The sequence below is a fragment of the Terrapene carolina genome, unplaced genomic scaffold (genome assembly GCF_002925995.2).
Source record: "Terrapene carolina triunguis isolate 2854851 unplaced genomic scaffold, T_m_triunguis-2.0 Scaffold130, whole genome shotgun sequence".
Taxonomy (NCBI): Eukaryota; Metazoa; Chordata; order Testudines; family Emydidae; genus Terrapene; species Terrapene triunguis.
In genome coordinates this window covers 25,009,831-25,026,537 of record NW_020664481.1, presented here as the reverse complement: position 1 = coordinate 25,026,537, position 16,707 = coordinate 25,009,831, and the positions used below count along the sequence as shown (strand labels likewise).

At 40.5% G+C, this 16,707-nt stretch overlaps 1 protein-coding gene across 1 annotated transcript in view; it reads left to right on the top strand.

Annotated features, from left to right (window-relative positions):
* The window catches only part of DUS2 (dihydrouridine synthase 2), a 53,742-nt gene that overhangs the window by 13,979 nt on the left and 23,056 nt on the right, over window positions 1-16,707 (top strand). Inside the window, exons 4-6 of the mRNA XM_026652847.2 lie at window positions 4,642-4,733; window positions 5,746-5,789; window positions 6,883-6,943. Coding sequence (XP_026508632.2) covers window positions 4,642-4,733; window positions 5,746-5,789; window positions 6,883-6,943 — 197 coding nt within the window. The remainder of the gene's footprint in view (window positions 1-4,641; window positions 4,734-5,745; window positions 5,790-6,882; window positions 6,944-16,707) is intronic.

Below are 16,707 nucleotides of genomic sequence, written 5' to 3'. Positions count from 1 at the left end.
GGGGTGTTAGTGTAGACCAGGCCTAAGGGAACAATGTTTGAAACTGAGAATTTTCAAAGAAATCTTTCAAACAAAGTTTCTAATAAAGAAAATATTGTTCCGTATCAAAACCTGCAAAATTAAAATGACTTACAAACTCTTGTAGAAAATATTGAAGTCATTTTTAATTGTGCTCCTACTTTTGACCAGCTCTATTGAGGAAACATTGGGAGCATCTATGTTGAATTATAGATTCAAATTAACACATTTACAATTATGTGCACTTTTACCATTTAAACTGAGGTGGTTTTAAGTGCACTCAATGCACTTATTTGCATTAAATGTATGCTGTGTTTTATCTCTATATATTCAAACTCGTTAGTGTTGAATAAACTTCCTCCTTAATATCACCTATATAGTTAGCCTTCTGACTAAGAATGTAAGTATTACAGCTGAAATACAATGGGCTTTGGATTGTTTTTTGGTGAGAAAACCTGGAGACAATTATTAGAACATACATTGGAACACACAAACATTCATGTTCACAAATAACTATACCAAGCAGTTTCCTCTTTAATGTGATAGCTCAGAGTGTAGTAGTCTTCAACGTAGAGCTATTCTCAGTGTAGGTCAGTTTTTTGAGCTCTTGCCTTGGCTGTTTGGCTTGCCCCTCTCCCCATTCGTAAGCTGAAAACCTACAGTTTCTATACTGTTTTAAGGTACATAATGGTGAATATCACAGTAATGGTGCTGTACAACCCAAGAAAGCACATGCTGAAATTTTTGACCATCATGTAAACATGTAGCAAACTGGGTCTTGATTTGTTTTGTTTATTAATGTTTATGTTTTAGTAACGGTTAGTTGAAAAGAAAAGATGAACCTGAATTGTTTGAAGATGAAAATGGGGTGACAAAGGTGTACGTCAATTTTTAGGTTTCAGAATCTTCAACTAAAATAGTAGCTTCCACTTCGGTACAGTGCCTAATGCAATGGGGTCCTGACTTGGTTGCCCTTTAGGTGCTACTGCAACATACATTTCAAATAATGAGTAGTGACTGCATGAAAAGGGTGAGGAACTGGACCAGAAACAAGGCAGAGCATAGATATTAATGGACCAGATGGAACACATTCTATATAGATTTATAGTTAATATAGTCCCGTTGGCTATAATGAATTTTTCTGTGTAAATCATTACAAGATGACCCAGTTTATGTTAACAGTTTGAATGAGAAGGGCTTAACTGACCCTTCTGAAAGCAGATAAAATTTGAGTCTACAAGTTTATGCTTACAAGAAATGAGATTCGTCCCAGTGTGAAGGATCACCACAAAGATCTATACACCTCTCTGCCCTTCAAAGTGGATCTTAAGAGATAAAGAGGGACTGGCACCTTCATCCTAAAGGTGTCAGGTGACATTGGCAATTGTGATTTCTAAGGAATTTGTATATGGTGTGGTGTATTAGTATACTTTGTCTAATATTATTCATATTTTTGTGAAGAGACCACATTTGTTTTCCTCAGTTGCTGACACCAGATGTCAATCTATTTCATCTGTATTTATAATGATGTTTCATTAGGATGTTCTCGGTGGCATCTGTCAGCTTAATCACATGAAAACTGCTTCTACATAATAAAATTCTTTAATGTTCCAACTAAACCTTGGAGTCAGTTTGCTAATTTTTATATTAGCAAGTTATTGGCTAAAAAATTGTATTTTTTCCCCCATCAAACTTAGAGATTCATGGAATTCAAGCCAGAAAAGGCAATTGTGATCCTCTAGTTTAATCTCCTATATAACACAGGCCGTACAACTTCCCCAAAATAATTCCTAGAGCATTTCTTTTAGAAAAATATCCATATTAATTTTATTATTGATTTTAAAATTGTCAGTGATGGAGAATCCACCACAACCCCTGGTTAAATTGTTCCAATAGTTAATTGCTCCCAGTGTTTGTTTTTTTTTTAAATCTGCCTTTTTTCCATTTTGAATTTGTCAGGCTTCAACTTCCAACCATTGGATCATGTTATGGCTTTCTCTGCTAGATTGAAGAGCCCATTATTAAATGTTTGCTCCTCAATCAAGTGACCCCTTAATCTTCTCTTTGTTAAACTCTAGGTTGAGCTCCTTTAGTCTATCACTATAAAGCATGTTTTGTAATCCTTTAATCATTCTCATGGCTCCTGTCTAAACCCTCTCCCATTTATCCACATCCTTGTTGAATTGTGAACACCAGAACTGGACACAGTATTCCAGCAGCGGTCGCACCAGTGCCGAATACAGAGGTAAAATAACCTCTACTCCTACTTGAGATTCCACCGTTTATGCAGTCACAGCTTTCACTTTGAACACTTGGAGTTGTGGTTTTCAACCTTTTATCCTTCTGCTAACCCTCACTGAATCACTTTTTCTTTTCTGTGATCCCATATTTACTACTTGCAGCCAGTCCTCAGTTGCACCTCAGAATCCTTTGTGCCATTTTCCATGAGAACCAGTAGAGTGTTTTATGGGTGCGTTTGGCATCTGAGGACTGCTTTGAAGTAGTTAAGGAAAACTGGATGAGGAGAGCCATTTGCTTGTGGCCACGTTTTTAGAACCTCTCACCTACATTAATGAACGTAGGCCAAAGTGAGCCTTGGCGTAAGTGGGTGCTATTCCCATTGAAACCAAAATGGAACTGCTCCTACTTAAACCATGGCTTAATTGGTCCCATGATGGGAGTAGAGAAGGGGACGTTTGAGGTATTTGATCCAGCTCACTTTAATATAGGAATATCAGCAGTTCTGTAAAGGTAAAATTAGTTACTGTATTTTGATATATAATAATCTATAAAAATATTCAGTCTGAATGAGTAGAAAAATAAAACATTGAATCAATGTTACTTACAGCTTCTCAGTGGTTTGTCTGTTTTCGTCTTGATCATGGAGTTAAATTCAATTGTTTTATACTCAAATGAATTTACTGTATTAAATTCAAGGCTTCATAACACATGTGCAATTCTCATTAAGACCTTTTATCAAGAAGATTTTAGAATCTGGTAATTTCTGTAGGCTAATACAAGTCACTGTTTTGCTGTACGTACCTCTCTTCACAAATGTTTTAGAATACTGCAGTAATCCTTTTGGATTTAGCAATGGATTTTGCAGTAATCTCAACTGCAGTCCTTCCCAGAGAACCTGGCAGAGTTTTGGGGAGAGGAAGAATGCTATGTATGCTTTCAGTAAATTACACAAATTTAAGATGCCATCAGGTTAGCTTGGGCTCAGAACGTTTTCTAAAAACAAGGTTTAAAAAAATTGATTTTTTTTCAGTTGGATTGAAGTCATTTTAATTCTAGTATAGGGTGACGGTAGGAGATGTCTGGAGTCCAGCATTCTCCTGGGGTATCCATAAGCAACACTGCAGCATTATGCCTGGTGATTGAGAACTGGAGAGTGAAAGTGACTAGTTCACATGCATTATGCAAGGTGAGAGAAATTCATGAATATTAAAGGTTCACATTTTAAAATACTTCTCGCTCTTATTAGAAATTGAAAAAAATTAAACCTATTAACCTAAATGTTAAAGCTCCAAGTGTCTTTGACATAGCTTACAAAGGCAAATAATAAAACTAGTAACTGTTGTTTACTCCAGGAACTACACATCTTTACACAGGCGTTAATCCTTAAGCCTCTCCCTCTCCAAAAGCCTTGGCATGGCCTGAAAATCAAGACCTATTTTTTGTTTTGTTTTTGCCAGAACCTGGGCTAGATTTTAAAGCCGAGGCCACCTCATAATGAAGGCTGTACCATCAGCTTCTCCTCTAAATCAAGAGAGATCCAGTTCAGGTTCTTGCGCTAATTGTGGGTGGATCAGTATGGCATGAGAGAGAGATGGACAGTCCCTCAGTAGTCAGATTGTAAGACATTTAGGGCTTTTGAAAACCTAAAAAATACCTTAAGCTGGACTAGGAAACTGTTGGAGAGCCAGTGCAGAAGATAAGAGTCCATGTCAGTTCCTGTTGGTAAGCACAGCCTACCAAATAGGCTGCCTCTGGTTCTGCATCACCTTCAGCCCCCTGGTTGGCTTAAGGTGCATTGCAGTAGCTTACAGTTATGTTAGGAGCATTGACCAAGGAATTAAAAAAAATACATATTTCAACATAACATTGTCTTTAGAAAAGCTAGCCAAAGTGCATCACTAACAGACAGAGCAGAACTGCTCTAGACATTCAGGGAAATAACTCATTTATAATTGTTTCTATATATGCTTTCATAAACAAGTTTTGTTAAAATTTAAGTAACTTCAAGTTGATAGTTTAGTCTTGAACTAGGACATTCAACAGTAAGTCTTGCATTTCACACCGATTCTAAAACCACTGTTTTTTCACAAATATCTGTGTGAGGGATGAAGCATTGGTTGTAACGCTTAATTGTCCGTTCTGTTAGTTTGTATTACAACCTAATGAACTTTTCAGTCTAGTTGATTTTGCATATATGACTCAACTCTGCATTGTTTTTTGATAAACTTTATGATTCTGACATTGAGGTCTACAGCTTTATTTGGTAGAATTTCATTTATATGCAAACTGTATATTTTTAATTGCTTCACCTGGCTTATTTTGTGATTATATTTAGCTATATTATTTTCTCCCAATTTTGTGTGTTTCTCCTATTTTATGTAGAAGTGCTTGAAACAGTGGACTTTGTAGCGCCTAACGAAAGAGTTGTTTTCAGAACGTGTGTGAGAGAGAGAGATTGTGTTGTCTTTCAAATGGTAAGAAACCAAGAACAGTTACATTTCTAATATCAAAGTAGATAAATTTTACTAGCACTGTACTGTTTAGATATGTCTAAGTGTAGCTCTTTGTCAGATGTTAAGTAGCTCCCAGATTTCTCAACTAGGGTTAATCTTTCTGGACTCTAATTTCACACTGATTGCATTGCAGGATTTCTAAACTAATTGTATACAAGCTACATTACATACAAGCATACACAGAATAGATGACCAATGTGTATATTGTGGGCCACAGATGTAGCTTATTTCTACATCATGTTATTTTAGCTATATGTTCGAACATACTGGTACCAAAACTAAATTACAGTGAAATGTGATCTTACCATCGTTTGTAATTTCATTAAATAGAACTTATAGCTAGACATCATTTGTGTTTAGTAGTTTTAGTAACATTTAGCACTTATTTTTATCAACATTTTTTGTTTTCCTTGTTCATTCATTCAGTTAACTGGTTCATTTGCATGTGTCAATCCTGTAAATAACATTTCACAATGCCATACACTTCACAGAAGAAAGAAGGACATTGTTCCTGCCCCAAATAATATAAGTTTTGGACAACGCAAGCAAGGGTTGGTGGGCAAGGATTACTGAGCTACAGTCACCCAGTTCTCAGTTTAGGCATGTCTCTGTCATGGTGGTTCAGCTAAGATTTCCATATTTATAAGAAAAAGGGACAATATTTATTGTGAATATAATGTTTTTATTAGATTAAAACAAATTCAGTCTTGACTTTTAAAATGCAGGACAACATTTGTGTTATATAATGGGCCCTGATCCTGCAAAGATTTAAGTACATTCTTAACTTCATACACTATGCTGACTTCAGATATGTCTTTAACTGACTAATTTTGCTATCTAGTAGTGGATCTCTGTCATATTCTACATATACCCACTCTAAAAAGTGTATAAACGGTGTATATCTACACAAAAACATTTATTATAAAACAGAATCAAGTGAACAAATATTGATTATATCCTTTTTGCCCCACAGGGATCAGCAGATGCTGAGAGAGCCTTGGCTGTAGCCAAGCTAGTGTAAGTTCTCATAGAATCTTACCTGAAAATAATTTCTTTCCCTGTGGCTTGCTGAGGTGTAATTTAATTTGTAAAGACTAGTTGTCAGTTTTAGCCAAATGCAGCTATCATTTGAAACCAGGCATTGAAAACTTCTGATGCAATTTGATGTATTTTTTCCTAGTCTTTTTTATTTGTACTATTATTATTATTATCATTAGTTATTATTATTAGTTATTTATAAGTCTTTCAAGGGGAAACTAATATTTTTAAAGGTCAGAAGTAAGGAATAAGAGTCCTGTGTGATTAGCAGAGCTACTAGGGTAAACAAAAGTTCCACATGCCACTAAGTGTTAAAGGAGCTGCTCAGCAAGTTGCAGCAGAGTTCACCATCTAGAAAGATCAGTGGGGGAACAGCATGAACTGGCTGTACTCCTGCTCCCATTAGCAGTAATGATTTTTTTTCAAGGCAGTAGCTGCTCAAGCAATTACTTTTCATGCGAGTGACTGCTGTGCAACTTTGTAATAGGCATGCCAGGTCTCTGTCCTCAACGTGTTTTCTTCTGGGTGCTGCACACCTCCTGATAAAGCCCTATTGACCGATTTCTTGTATTCTTTGTGATTTTAAAGCTCTCAACCAGATGTGTGTTAAATAGAAGAAAAACAATGGAAGTTTTGCTTCAGTGGTGGTGAGGAATATAACTTTTAAACCCACATAAGATCTGAGAAATCATGAGACATTTTTCTTATTTATTTTTGAAAAATGATATATAATAATATGTTGCAGGGTTTGAGTCTGTGGGGAGAACATCCTAACTATGTTTGTTCCCTAAGACTCAGTAAGAGTCTTTGAATTCTTCAATAAAGGCAAATGAAATTCTTATATACTTATTGAAATAGCTTTGGAGACCACTGTATAAGTATACACAAAATTTAAACTAGTGAGGAGATAAAAGAAAAGATTCAGAGGTTTGTAAAAAATCTCTAAACTTCAAATTCTCATCTAAACCTCTTGGGAATGGAAAACTCACTCGAGCAGGCTCTCTGGCAAGATGCTTTTTTCCTTTTTCTAGTCTGAAATATTTGTGGGGATTTTTTGTTCTTTTCTTTTCAGAGAGAATGATGTAGCTGGGATTGATGTCAACATGGGCTGTCCAAAAGAATATTCTACTAAGGCAGGTTGATTTTAATCTCTTTAAATATTCTCTTTTCCTGCTTAAGAGGCACAGGATGCAACACATGTTCTGCTTTTCTGGTTCTGGCAAGTTATTTAATTTTCTCTGTTCTGAATGTTGTGAATGTTCAATTATTTGTAGTTGCAATGAGTCATTCTATTCTTGGCTGCAACTGTGATCTCTTGTCCTTATTTTTGAATTGTTAACTGTATTTGTCCAGACCATTAGAAGCATCAGGCCAGACGTTTTATTGTTGCTCCCTTTTCTCTGATTTGTTAGTCAAAATTTGAGGCCTTGCAGGCTATTTAAATTAGCAGGAGAAATTAATGAAAATCAGGTATTTCCTAGGTGCAATCCTGCTTATTTACAAAAAATGTACACACAGTCATCTTTCCCTGAACATAGTAGGAACAAAGAGGAGGCAGTTTCCTTGAACAGAATTTCAAGTCTCTTTCCTGCCAGTATTCTGCTCAAAAAGAATCTCTCTGTCGGCTTCCTCCTAGGGCCATGTTAAAAGTGCTTCTCTTGCTGTCTGCTGGCTTATCTGCTTTTGTGCCCCCTGCGCTTCTCCACTGCAATCCAATCAATCCCCCTGTTTCTATTATCACTAAACAAAAGGGAATTTCATTGCTTGCTCACTTAGGGTATGTCTACACTACCCGCCGGATCGGTGGGTAGCGATCGATCTATCGGGATCGATTTATCGCGTGTAATGTAGACGCGATAAATTGATCCCCGATCGCTCTCCCGTCGACTGCTGAACTCCAGCAGTGCGAGAAGCGGAAGCAAAGTCGACGGGGGAGCCGCGGCCATCGATCCCGCGCGGCGAGGACGCAAAGTAAGTAATTCTAATTCGATCTAAGATATGTCGACTTCAGCTACGTTATTCTCGTAGCTGAAGTTGCGTATCTTAGATCGTTCCCCCTCTCTCCCCCCGTGTAGACCAGGCCTTAGGCAGAATGAAAGGCTGCCAGAATGCTCTCCAGCATGACATCATGATTGGAAGGTTCTCTTCAGCTTAAACAATATTTCATCTTTAGGGATGCAGCAGCTTCAGAAAGCTGCACATGCTGGCTGTTCATCAGGCCAATCTATTCACAGGAATAACTAGCTTGTTGCATGAACAGAAAAGCAGGGAAGCTTTGCTCTAAATAGATGTAATGTTTCTGGGGACAGGGGATAGAGGTGCTTAAGGTGACCCCTGACTTCAGTGCATCACAGTTTTCTATTAGAGGGTTACAAAACACCAAAATCTCAGCCTTCTGGTTATCGTTGTTGGCTAAAGAAATTTAGTTTGGTATTTCAACTTCCTTTAAATGAAATATATTGGGGATTTTTGGATCATTTCTATTGTAGCAGGGTGATGCAAATGAGTCTGACTTGCAGCATCCTTTAACTGTAGATATGAGAATTAGCATTAACATTAACTGGTATTTTAATTGCTGTTACCACTGTCAGTTATAAAAGAAAAAACTAATATTTATTCCACTCTAACATGAAAAAGGAACACCTCAAAATGCTTACATATAAAACAATTATTTTATTAAATAAAGAGATAGCAAATAGAATTAATGCTGTCGTTCTCAGAGCCAAAAATCTATTTTATTGAGGAGGAAAATTTCATTTTTATTTTTACAGCTCATTAATATTAAACAAATACCAAATATTCGTTATTACCAAATGATGCTGATTAGTTAAATCACACAAATAATCTTTAACATTAAAATTATTGCTAAATAAGAAATTAACTGGAAATCAATGATATTTTAAAGACAGTAAAACCACAACATTTGAATAGAATGATCAATTTCATTAAAATACAATTCTTGATCAGTTCCTATTGTCCATATGACATTTTCATATGCTAATCTATTTATGGTTATTTATAACCGGGTAATAGTTCTCCTCTGGAATTATATCAAGGACAGGGGTAACAAAAGAGTTAAATATAGATTATATATTTTGGATATGGAAATCAGATTTTGATACCTTTGAGCATTTTGTAGTTGAATTTATGAACAGTATTCATTCTGCTATAAAATTGCAAATGTTGATAATCAATAATTTTAGGATATACATGTTAGCATATTTCAGAACCAAATTGGTACATCTCTTTACAAGAGAAGCATAGATAAAATATTTTTTGTACACGATAGTGGATTTCATGTTGAAACTATAATAAGAAATTTACCATAATCTTCAGTTGTTGAATTAAATGAATATGTTGTAATCAGAGAGAATGTTTAAGATTGATTGATTACAGACACAGCTGGTAACAATGCCTATAGTCAAGGTTTTCTAATGCTTTTTAATTGTAAGACTTCAGTTGGAAATTTCAGGTTGACATGTTCTGTGCTGGTCATCTGCCTCAACCTGAATATTTTTGGAAAGTTCCATCAAAAAAGATTCAGCTATTTCCAAGAACAACGTTAGGAGGATGTGTTTTGCTAATATTAAAAAAACCAACCTACCAAAAACAAAAACCCAACCCAGTTTGTTGAGAAGCAATAGTTCCATGCTTTGGAACAGGGACTTAAAATTTGGCAGGGGTCACCTTGGGATCCCCATGATCATTCACCCAAAATTGGCAAAGTTATAAATCTCTGAAAATCACCATTTGCACATGTTCGATAGGAGTTTGTTAGTAGCGGGCAACAAAATTTTCTGAACATTGTGTCTGCAGTGCCTGAGCAGTACTTTCCCTGCAGTTGCTCTTTCTGGCTGCTGTGATCCCAGGCCCCAGATCTGAAGTGCACAGATGCTCTCTACTGGGCTCTGAGTGCTTTCCTGCTGTTGCCCAGGCAGGATGGAGAAGGATATTTCACTTGAATGCAGGTGAAACTGGAGCAGAAGAGGAAATGGGGATGAACAGGGCTGGAGAGACTATAAGTTCTGAAATACTCTCTTTCAGAATTGAGCCCAGGATTCCAGAGTGCCAACATTACTCTCTTGTTTAGCAGATAGCTGTGAAGCATGCTGGCAAAGTTCACGACTCATCCCCTTCTAGTGGGTAGCCACATATAACAGCCTGCTATTAAGATACCAATTGCTCCAACAGCTCAGGTGATAGAGCTCTGTACTGTGAATCTAAAAGTCCCAACCCTGCTGATGATCTATGTGAGATGATTGATATGGTTCCACATGATGGAATTTGCTTTTTTTCAATTTTCCTTTTTTTAAAACTGAATTTTTAAAGTGTGTAATTTTCTATGGTACGAGAACATTTAGCCCACTTAACAGTTAGGAAATTACAAAATTCAGGTTGCTGGTGCAACCTTAATTTGTCTCCGTTGTTCATGTGTTTTGAGTCTTTTAATTACATAATCTGTATTGGTCTATTGCATGGTAATTGTAAGATCCTTCTTTAAATATACAGGTGTAATTTGAAGAGTATCAGCAAGATATCTTAATTTTGCTGGGGACATGTTTAGGTTTTGCATTATTTTCAGGAAATGGATATGTGTTTTTGTGTGATTGTATGTTGGAAGGGGAAGGTTGTTGTGGAGTTGTGGGGTCTGAACTCTTGTAGGTATAAAAAAATTTCAATGTTTCAACTTAAGGTGAGATTTTAAACCAATTTAGTGAAACCAACGCAAAAGACTCTATGAACATAGACAAATCTTGTGTGCTTTGGATATTTTGACCCTGATCCAGCAAAATACATAAGCATATTCTTAATTTAAGTATTTTGCAAGTCTGCTCTCATATTTTACTTAAAGGACATGGTCTTGAAGGGAGGCTGGTATGGATATTTAATGTTGCTTAACTGGTGATTTCCTTGATTTTTAGTGGTGGCATGCCCAAGAAATTAAACTTTTTTAAAATGTAGGTATATATATAACTGAATATAAAAGAATTCTGTAAATTGTGACCTGCGATATTGGCTACTACATTTTAAATAGAATTTTAGTTAAATCAACCTTACAAAACATAGTTTCCTACTTTATTGAGGCAAATAAATTCCTTGATGGATGAGTATATCATCTTCCTCCTTGGCATAGTAAAGGTGAGTGGCTCAGATTTAGATTGAGGCAGGTAAACGTTCATGACAGTTTTGTAAGCCTGAGTTTGTGTAACTGGTTAGTTTTAATAAATATGTTGGGAATGATCAAATCAAAACACTACCCGTACACATGCAACATTAAAATAATCTAAATCGTCTAAGGTTAATTTGCATTAAATTACATTTTTAACTTTTTGGCATTTCTAAACCAGCTGAAGTATAAATAGAGCTTTTAACAGGCCATGTTGCTCCATTTTAATGTCAGGTGCACAAGCAGAAGAAAATGCAGAAATGTTGCAGCAGTTGTCATAGCAAAGAGCTGAAGCTCATACAAAATGACTTATGACTTCATTCCAGAGAGAGAGCGCCTGGTTGCAGTATTAAACACTATATCCTGCTGTCCTTAATGCTTTTGTCATAGTTAATAAATCTTCTGTGAGATGTAGCTTTCAGGCTTCATCTTGCAGAGACTGAAAAGACAAAGCATCTTCACAGGTAATAATTAAACATTGTCATTCTGTATAATTTATATTAGAATGGTGGAGTATTTTACCATATGATTGTCATCATGTTGGGTTAAGTGAGTATTAAATCTGGACCTAACCTGCTGATCAGTGTTCATTTAGATAGAGCCATATTACAAAAACCCTTAACTATTTCCATCTAAAAGCTTAAAAACATCAAGCCTGTAACAGCTGCCTCTTGCTCTCTGACTTGCAGACCAAGGTAGCTCATACAGTAATTGTTTACGATGAAGCATTTTTTAAGCATTAGGTAAAGATACAGTTTCTGTGGTATTTTATTATAGCTAGCCTGTGAATAGTCTTAGAAAGCTGTTTGAAATCAGACCTTCTAGTATTCCATCTGGTTTGAAAACATTGCCGGTAAAGTGGGAAATAATAAAAATGCCAAGGCTCACATTGCCAGACATGTCCTTGTAATGTGTATTACCTTGATATTGCACAGACTCTATTTTGCAGTGCAGGTAGACCTCTTTTTTCTATTTTTCAAGCAACAGGAGTAGGATACTTATGTCTGAAAAGACTCTTGTTTTCCCGTAATGGAACATTTCTTTTTGTCAGACTGTTTGAAAGGGAAAGGTGTTTATTTTAGGCCACATGACCTTAATGAGATGGAAGAAAGGTAGAGTTGTGCAATGGGTCTGTTTTATAGTAGATGAACCAAAGAAACATAGTGACCTTCTGCAGGGGATATTAATGAGAATAGTGCTTTTTCCCATCCTGAAAATTGTTCCCTGTGGACGCTGATTACTTAAGGAACATAAGAATGTAGAAGTTGCTTTGAGATAAGGCATCTTAACTTAGGCCTGGTCTACACTACGAGTTTAGGTCGACTTTAGCCGCGTTAAATCGACTTAAGCCTGGACACGTTTACACTACGAAGCCCTTTCTGTCGACTTAAAGGGCCCTTTAAACCGGTTTCCTAACACCACCTCGACAAGGGGATTAGCGATAAAATCGGCCTTAGGGGGTCGAAATTGGGTTAGTGTGGACGGAATTCGACATTACTGGCCTCCGGGAGCTATCCCACAGTGCTTCATTGTGACCGCTCTGGACAGCACTCTCATCTCAGATGCACTGGCCAGGTAGACAGGAAAAGCCCCGCGAACGTTTGAATTTCATTTCCTGTTTGCTCAGCGTGGAGAGCACAGGTGACCATGCAGAGCCCATCAGCACAGGTAACCATGATGGAGTCCCAGTCCCAGTCCCAGGATCGCAGAAGAGCTCCAGCCTGGACCGAACGGGAGGTACAGGATCTGATCGCCATCTGGGGAGATGAAGCAGTGCTCGCCGAACTCCGAAACAGTAAAAGAAACGGCAAAACATTAGAAAAGATCTCCAAGGCCATGAAGGACAGAGGCCATAACAGGGACGCGCGGCAGTGCCGCGTGAAAATTAAGGAGCTAAGGCAAGCCTACCACAAAGTCAGAGACGCAAACGGAAGGTCCGGGGCAGAGCCGCAAACATGCCGCTACTACGCGGAGCTGCATGCCATTCTAGGGCGTGCAGCCACCACTAGCCCAAGCGTGTTCTATGAGTCCCTCTCTGCAAACGGGGAAGCGGGTTCGGCGGACGAGGAAGATGAGGATGGAGAGAACATAGATAGCTCACAGCAGCAAGGAAGCGGAGAAACCAGTTACCCCAACAGCCAGGATATGTTTGTCACCCTGGACCTGGAAACAGTAACCCCCGAACTGACCCAAGACCCTGAGGGCACACAGGGGACCTCTGGTGAGTGTACATTTGCAAAAATTACACATGGTTTAAAAACAAGCGTGTTTAATGATTAATGATTAATTTGCCCTGGCAATCGCGGCCAGTACAGCTACTGGAAAAGTCTGTTAACGTGTATGGGGATGGAGCGGAAATCCTCCAGGGACATCTCCAGAAAGCTCTCCTTCATGTACTCCCAAAGCCTTTGCAAAAGGTTTCTGGGGAGGGCTGCCTTATCCCGTCCGCCATGGTAGGACACTTTACCACGCCAGGCCAGTAGCACGTAGTCTGGAATCATTGCATAACAAAGCATGGCAGCGTATGGTCCCGGTGTTTGCTGGCATGCAGACAACATCCATTCCTTATCTCTCTTTGTTATCCTCAGGAGAGTGATATCATTCACGGTCACCTGGTTAAAATGGGGCAATTTTATTAAGGGGACATTCAGAGGTGCCCCTTCCTGCTCTGCTGAACAGAAATATACCCCGCTGTTAACCACGCGGTGGGGGGGGGGGGTTGAAGTGACCATCCCAGAGAATTGGGTGTGTGGGGGAGGGGAGTTAGTTGGGTTTGTGCTGCATGTTAAACCTGAAATCGCAGCCCCTCCTTTTACATTGCAAACCCATTTTAAATGGCACGGGTGCTTGGTATGGGAAATGAGGGCAGAACTGTTTGAAACCATCCCCACATGTTAAGAAGGTTAAAAAAGCCCAAAGACTATATGTCTTACCATGGCTGCCTGCAAGCTGAAATCTGTGTCCTGGCACTGCGTGAGTGATCTCTCACACCAAACCAGGAGACTCTCAATATAAGAGGAAAAATGCGACCTTGTAACGAAAGCACATGTGCTGTGTGATGTTGTGAACAGCAAAATCTAACGTGAAAGAGTCTACCCATTGTTCTCTAAAATGTATCTTTTTTAACAACCTCTCCCTTCTCCACCAGCTGCAAATCTTACTCCTTCGCAGAGGCTAGTGAATATTCGAAGAAGGAAGCGAAGGACGCGTGACGAAATGTTTACTGAACTTCAGACTGCCTCCCACGCTGACAGAGCACAGCTGAATGCGTGGAGGCAGTCAATGACTGATTTTAAAAAAGCCCAATATGAGCGAGAGGAGAGGTGGCGTGCTGAATCGCGGGCTGAAGAGGAGAAGTTGCGTGCTGAAACGCGGGCTGAAGAGGAGAGGTGGCGTCAACTTGTAATCAGAAAGCAAGAGTCGATGCTCCGGCTGCTGGAGCATCAAAGTGATATGCTCCTGCGTATGGTTGAGCTGCAGGAAAGGCAGCAGGAGCAGAGAACGCCGCTACAGCCCCTCTGTAACCAGCAGCCCTCCTCCCCAAGTCCCATTGCCTCCTCACCCAGACGCCCAAGAACACGGTGGGGGGGCCTTCGGCCACCCACTCACTCCACCCTAGATGATTTCCATAGCAATAAGTTTTAAAGTTTTAAATTGGAGTGTGTCCTTTTCCTTCCCTCCTCCCCCACCCATCCCGGGCTACCTTTCCAATTATCCCCCTAGTTGTGTGCTGAATTAATAAAGAATGCATGAATGTGAAGCAACAATGACTTTATTGCCTCTGCAAGTGGTGCTCGAAGGGGGGAGGGTAGTAGGGGAGGGTGGGGTGGTTGGTTTGCAGGGAAGTAGAGTTAACAGGGTGGTGGGGGAGGGGCAGAGGGTTCATCAAGGAGCAACAAACAGAAGTTTCACTCCGTAGCCTGGCCAGTCACAAAACTGGTTTTCAACGCTTCTCTGATGCGCACCGCGCCCTGCTGTGCTCCTCTAACCGCCCTGGTGTCTGGCTGCGCGTAATCAGCGGCCAGGCGATTTGCCTCAACCTCCCACCCCGCCATAAATGTCTCCCCCTTACTTTCACAGATATTGTGGAGCGCACAGCAAGCAGCAATAACAATGGGGAGATTCTTTTCGCTAAGGTCTGAGCGAGTCAGTAAGCTGCGCCAGCGCGCTTTTAAACGGCCAAATGCACATTCCACCACCATTCGGCACTTGCTCAGCCTGTAGTTGAACAGGTCCTGACTGCTGTCCAGGCTGCCTGTGTATGGCTTCATGAGCCATGGCATTAAGGGGTAGGCTGGGTCCCCAAGGATCACGATAGGCATTTCAACATCCCCAATGGTTATTTTCTGGTCCGGGAAGAAAGTCCCTTCCTCCAGCTTTCGAAACAGAAGAGACTGCCTGAAGACGCGAGCATCATGTACCCTTCCCGGCCAGCCCACGTTGATGTCGGTGAAACGTCCCTTGTGATCCACCAGGGCTTGCAGCAGCATTGAAAAGTACCCCTTGCGGTTTATGTAGTCGGCGGCTTGGTGCGCCGGTGCCAAGATAGGGATATGGGTTCCGTCTATGGCCCCACCACAGTTTGGGAATCCCATTGCAGCAAAGCCATCCACTATGGTCTGCACGTTTCCCAGAGTCACTACCCTTGATATCACCAGGTCTCTCATTGCCCTGGCAACTTGGATCACAGCAGCCCCCACAGTAGATTTGCCCACTCCAAATTGATTCCCGACTGACCGGTAGCTGTCTGGCGTTGCAAGCTTCCACAGGGCTATCGCCACTCGCTTCTCCACTGTGAGGGCTGCTCTCATCCTGGTATTCTGGCGCTTCAGGGCAGGGGAAAGCAAGTCACAAAGTTCCATGAAAGTGCCCTTACGCATGCGAAAGTTTCGCAGCCACTGGGCATCGTCCCAGACCTGCAACACGATGCGGTCCCACCACTCTGTGCTTGTTTCCCGGGCCCAGAATCGGCGGTCCACGGCATGAACCTGCCCCAGTAACACCAAGATTTCCACATTGCTGGGGCCTGTGCCTTGTGAGAGGTCCATGTCAATTTCCTCATCACTATCGTCGCCGCGCTGCAATCGCCTCCTCCTCAGCTGGTCCTGGTTTGGCTTTGGCATGTCCAGGAGGCTCTGCATGTTTTCCAGGACAATGCGCGTGGTGTTCATAGTGCTCAGAATTGCCGCGGTGATCTGAGCGGGCTCCATGATCCCAGTGCTGGCTATGGCGTCTGGTCTGAAAAAAGGCGCGAAAGTAGTATCTGACGGACCAGGGGAAGAAGGGAGGGAGGGAGAGAGGGAGGGAGGGGCGAGTGACACCGCGTACAGGTACAGGGAATGAAAATCAAGAAAGGTGGCTTTGCATCAGGGAGAAACACAAACAACTGTCACACAGAATGCCCCCCCCCCCAAAGATTGAACTCAAAAGCCTGGGTTTAGCAGGAGGGAGGGGGGAAGCAAATGAATGGAGAATAAATCTATTTTTTACATCTTAAGACGACGGCGCAGCATGACTGATAGCCCTTGGCATTTTCTGGGTGCTTGGCAGCAAATACTGGGCGCTTGGCAGTAAGCCTTCAGGTCTACTGCACAATATGATACCCACTGCAGTGTGACAACGATGGATACCAGTCATAATATACTATCTTCTGCCAAAAGGCAAGGGGTTGCTGCTGTGTAGCAATCTAGCCCCACGTCTGCCAGCCCCATGTCTGCCAGCACCCAGATC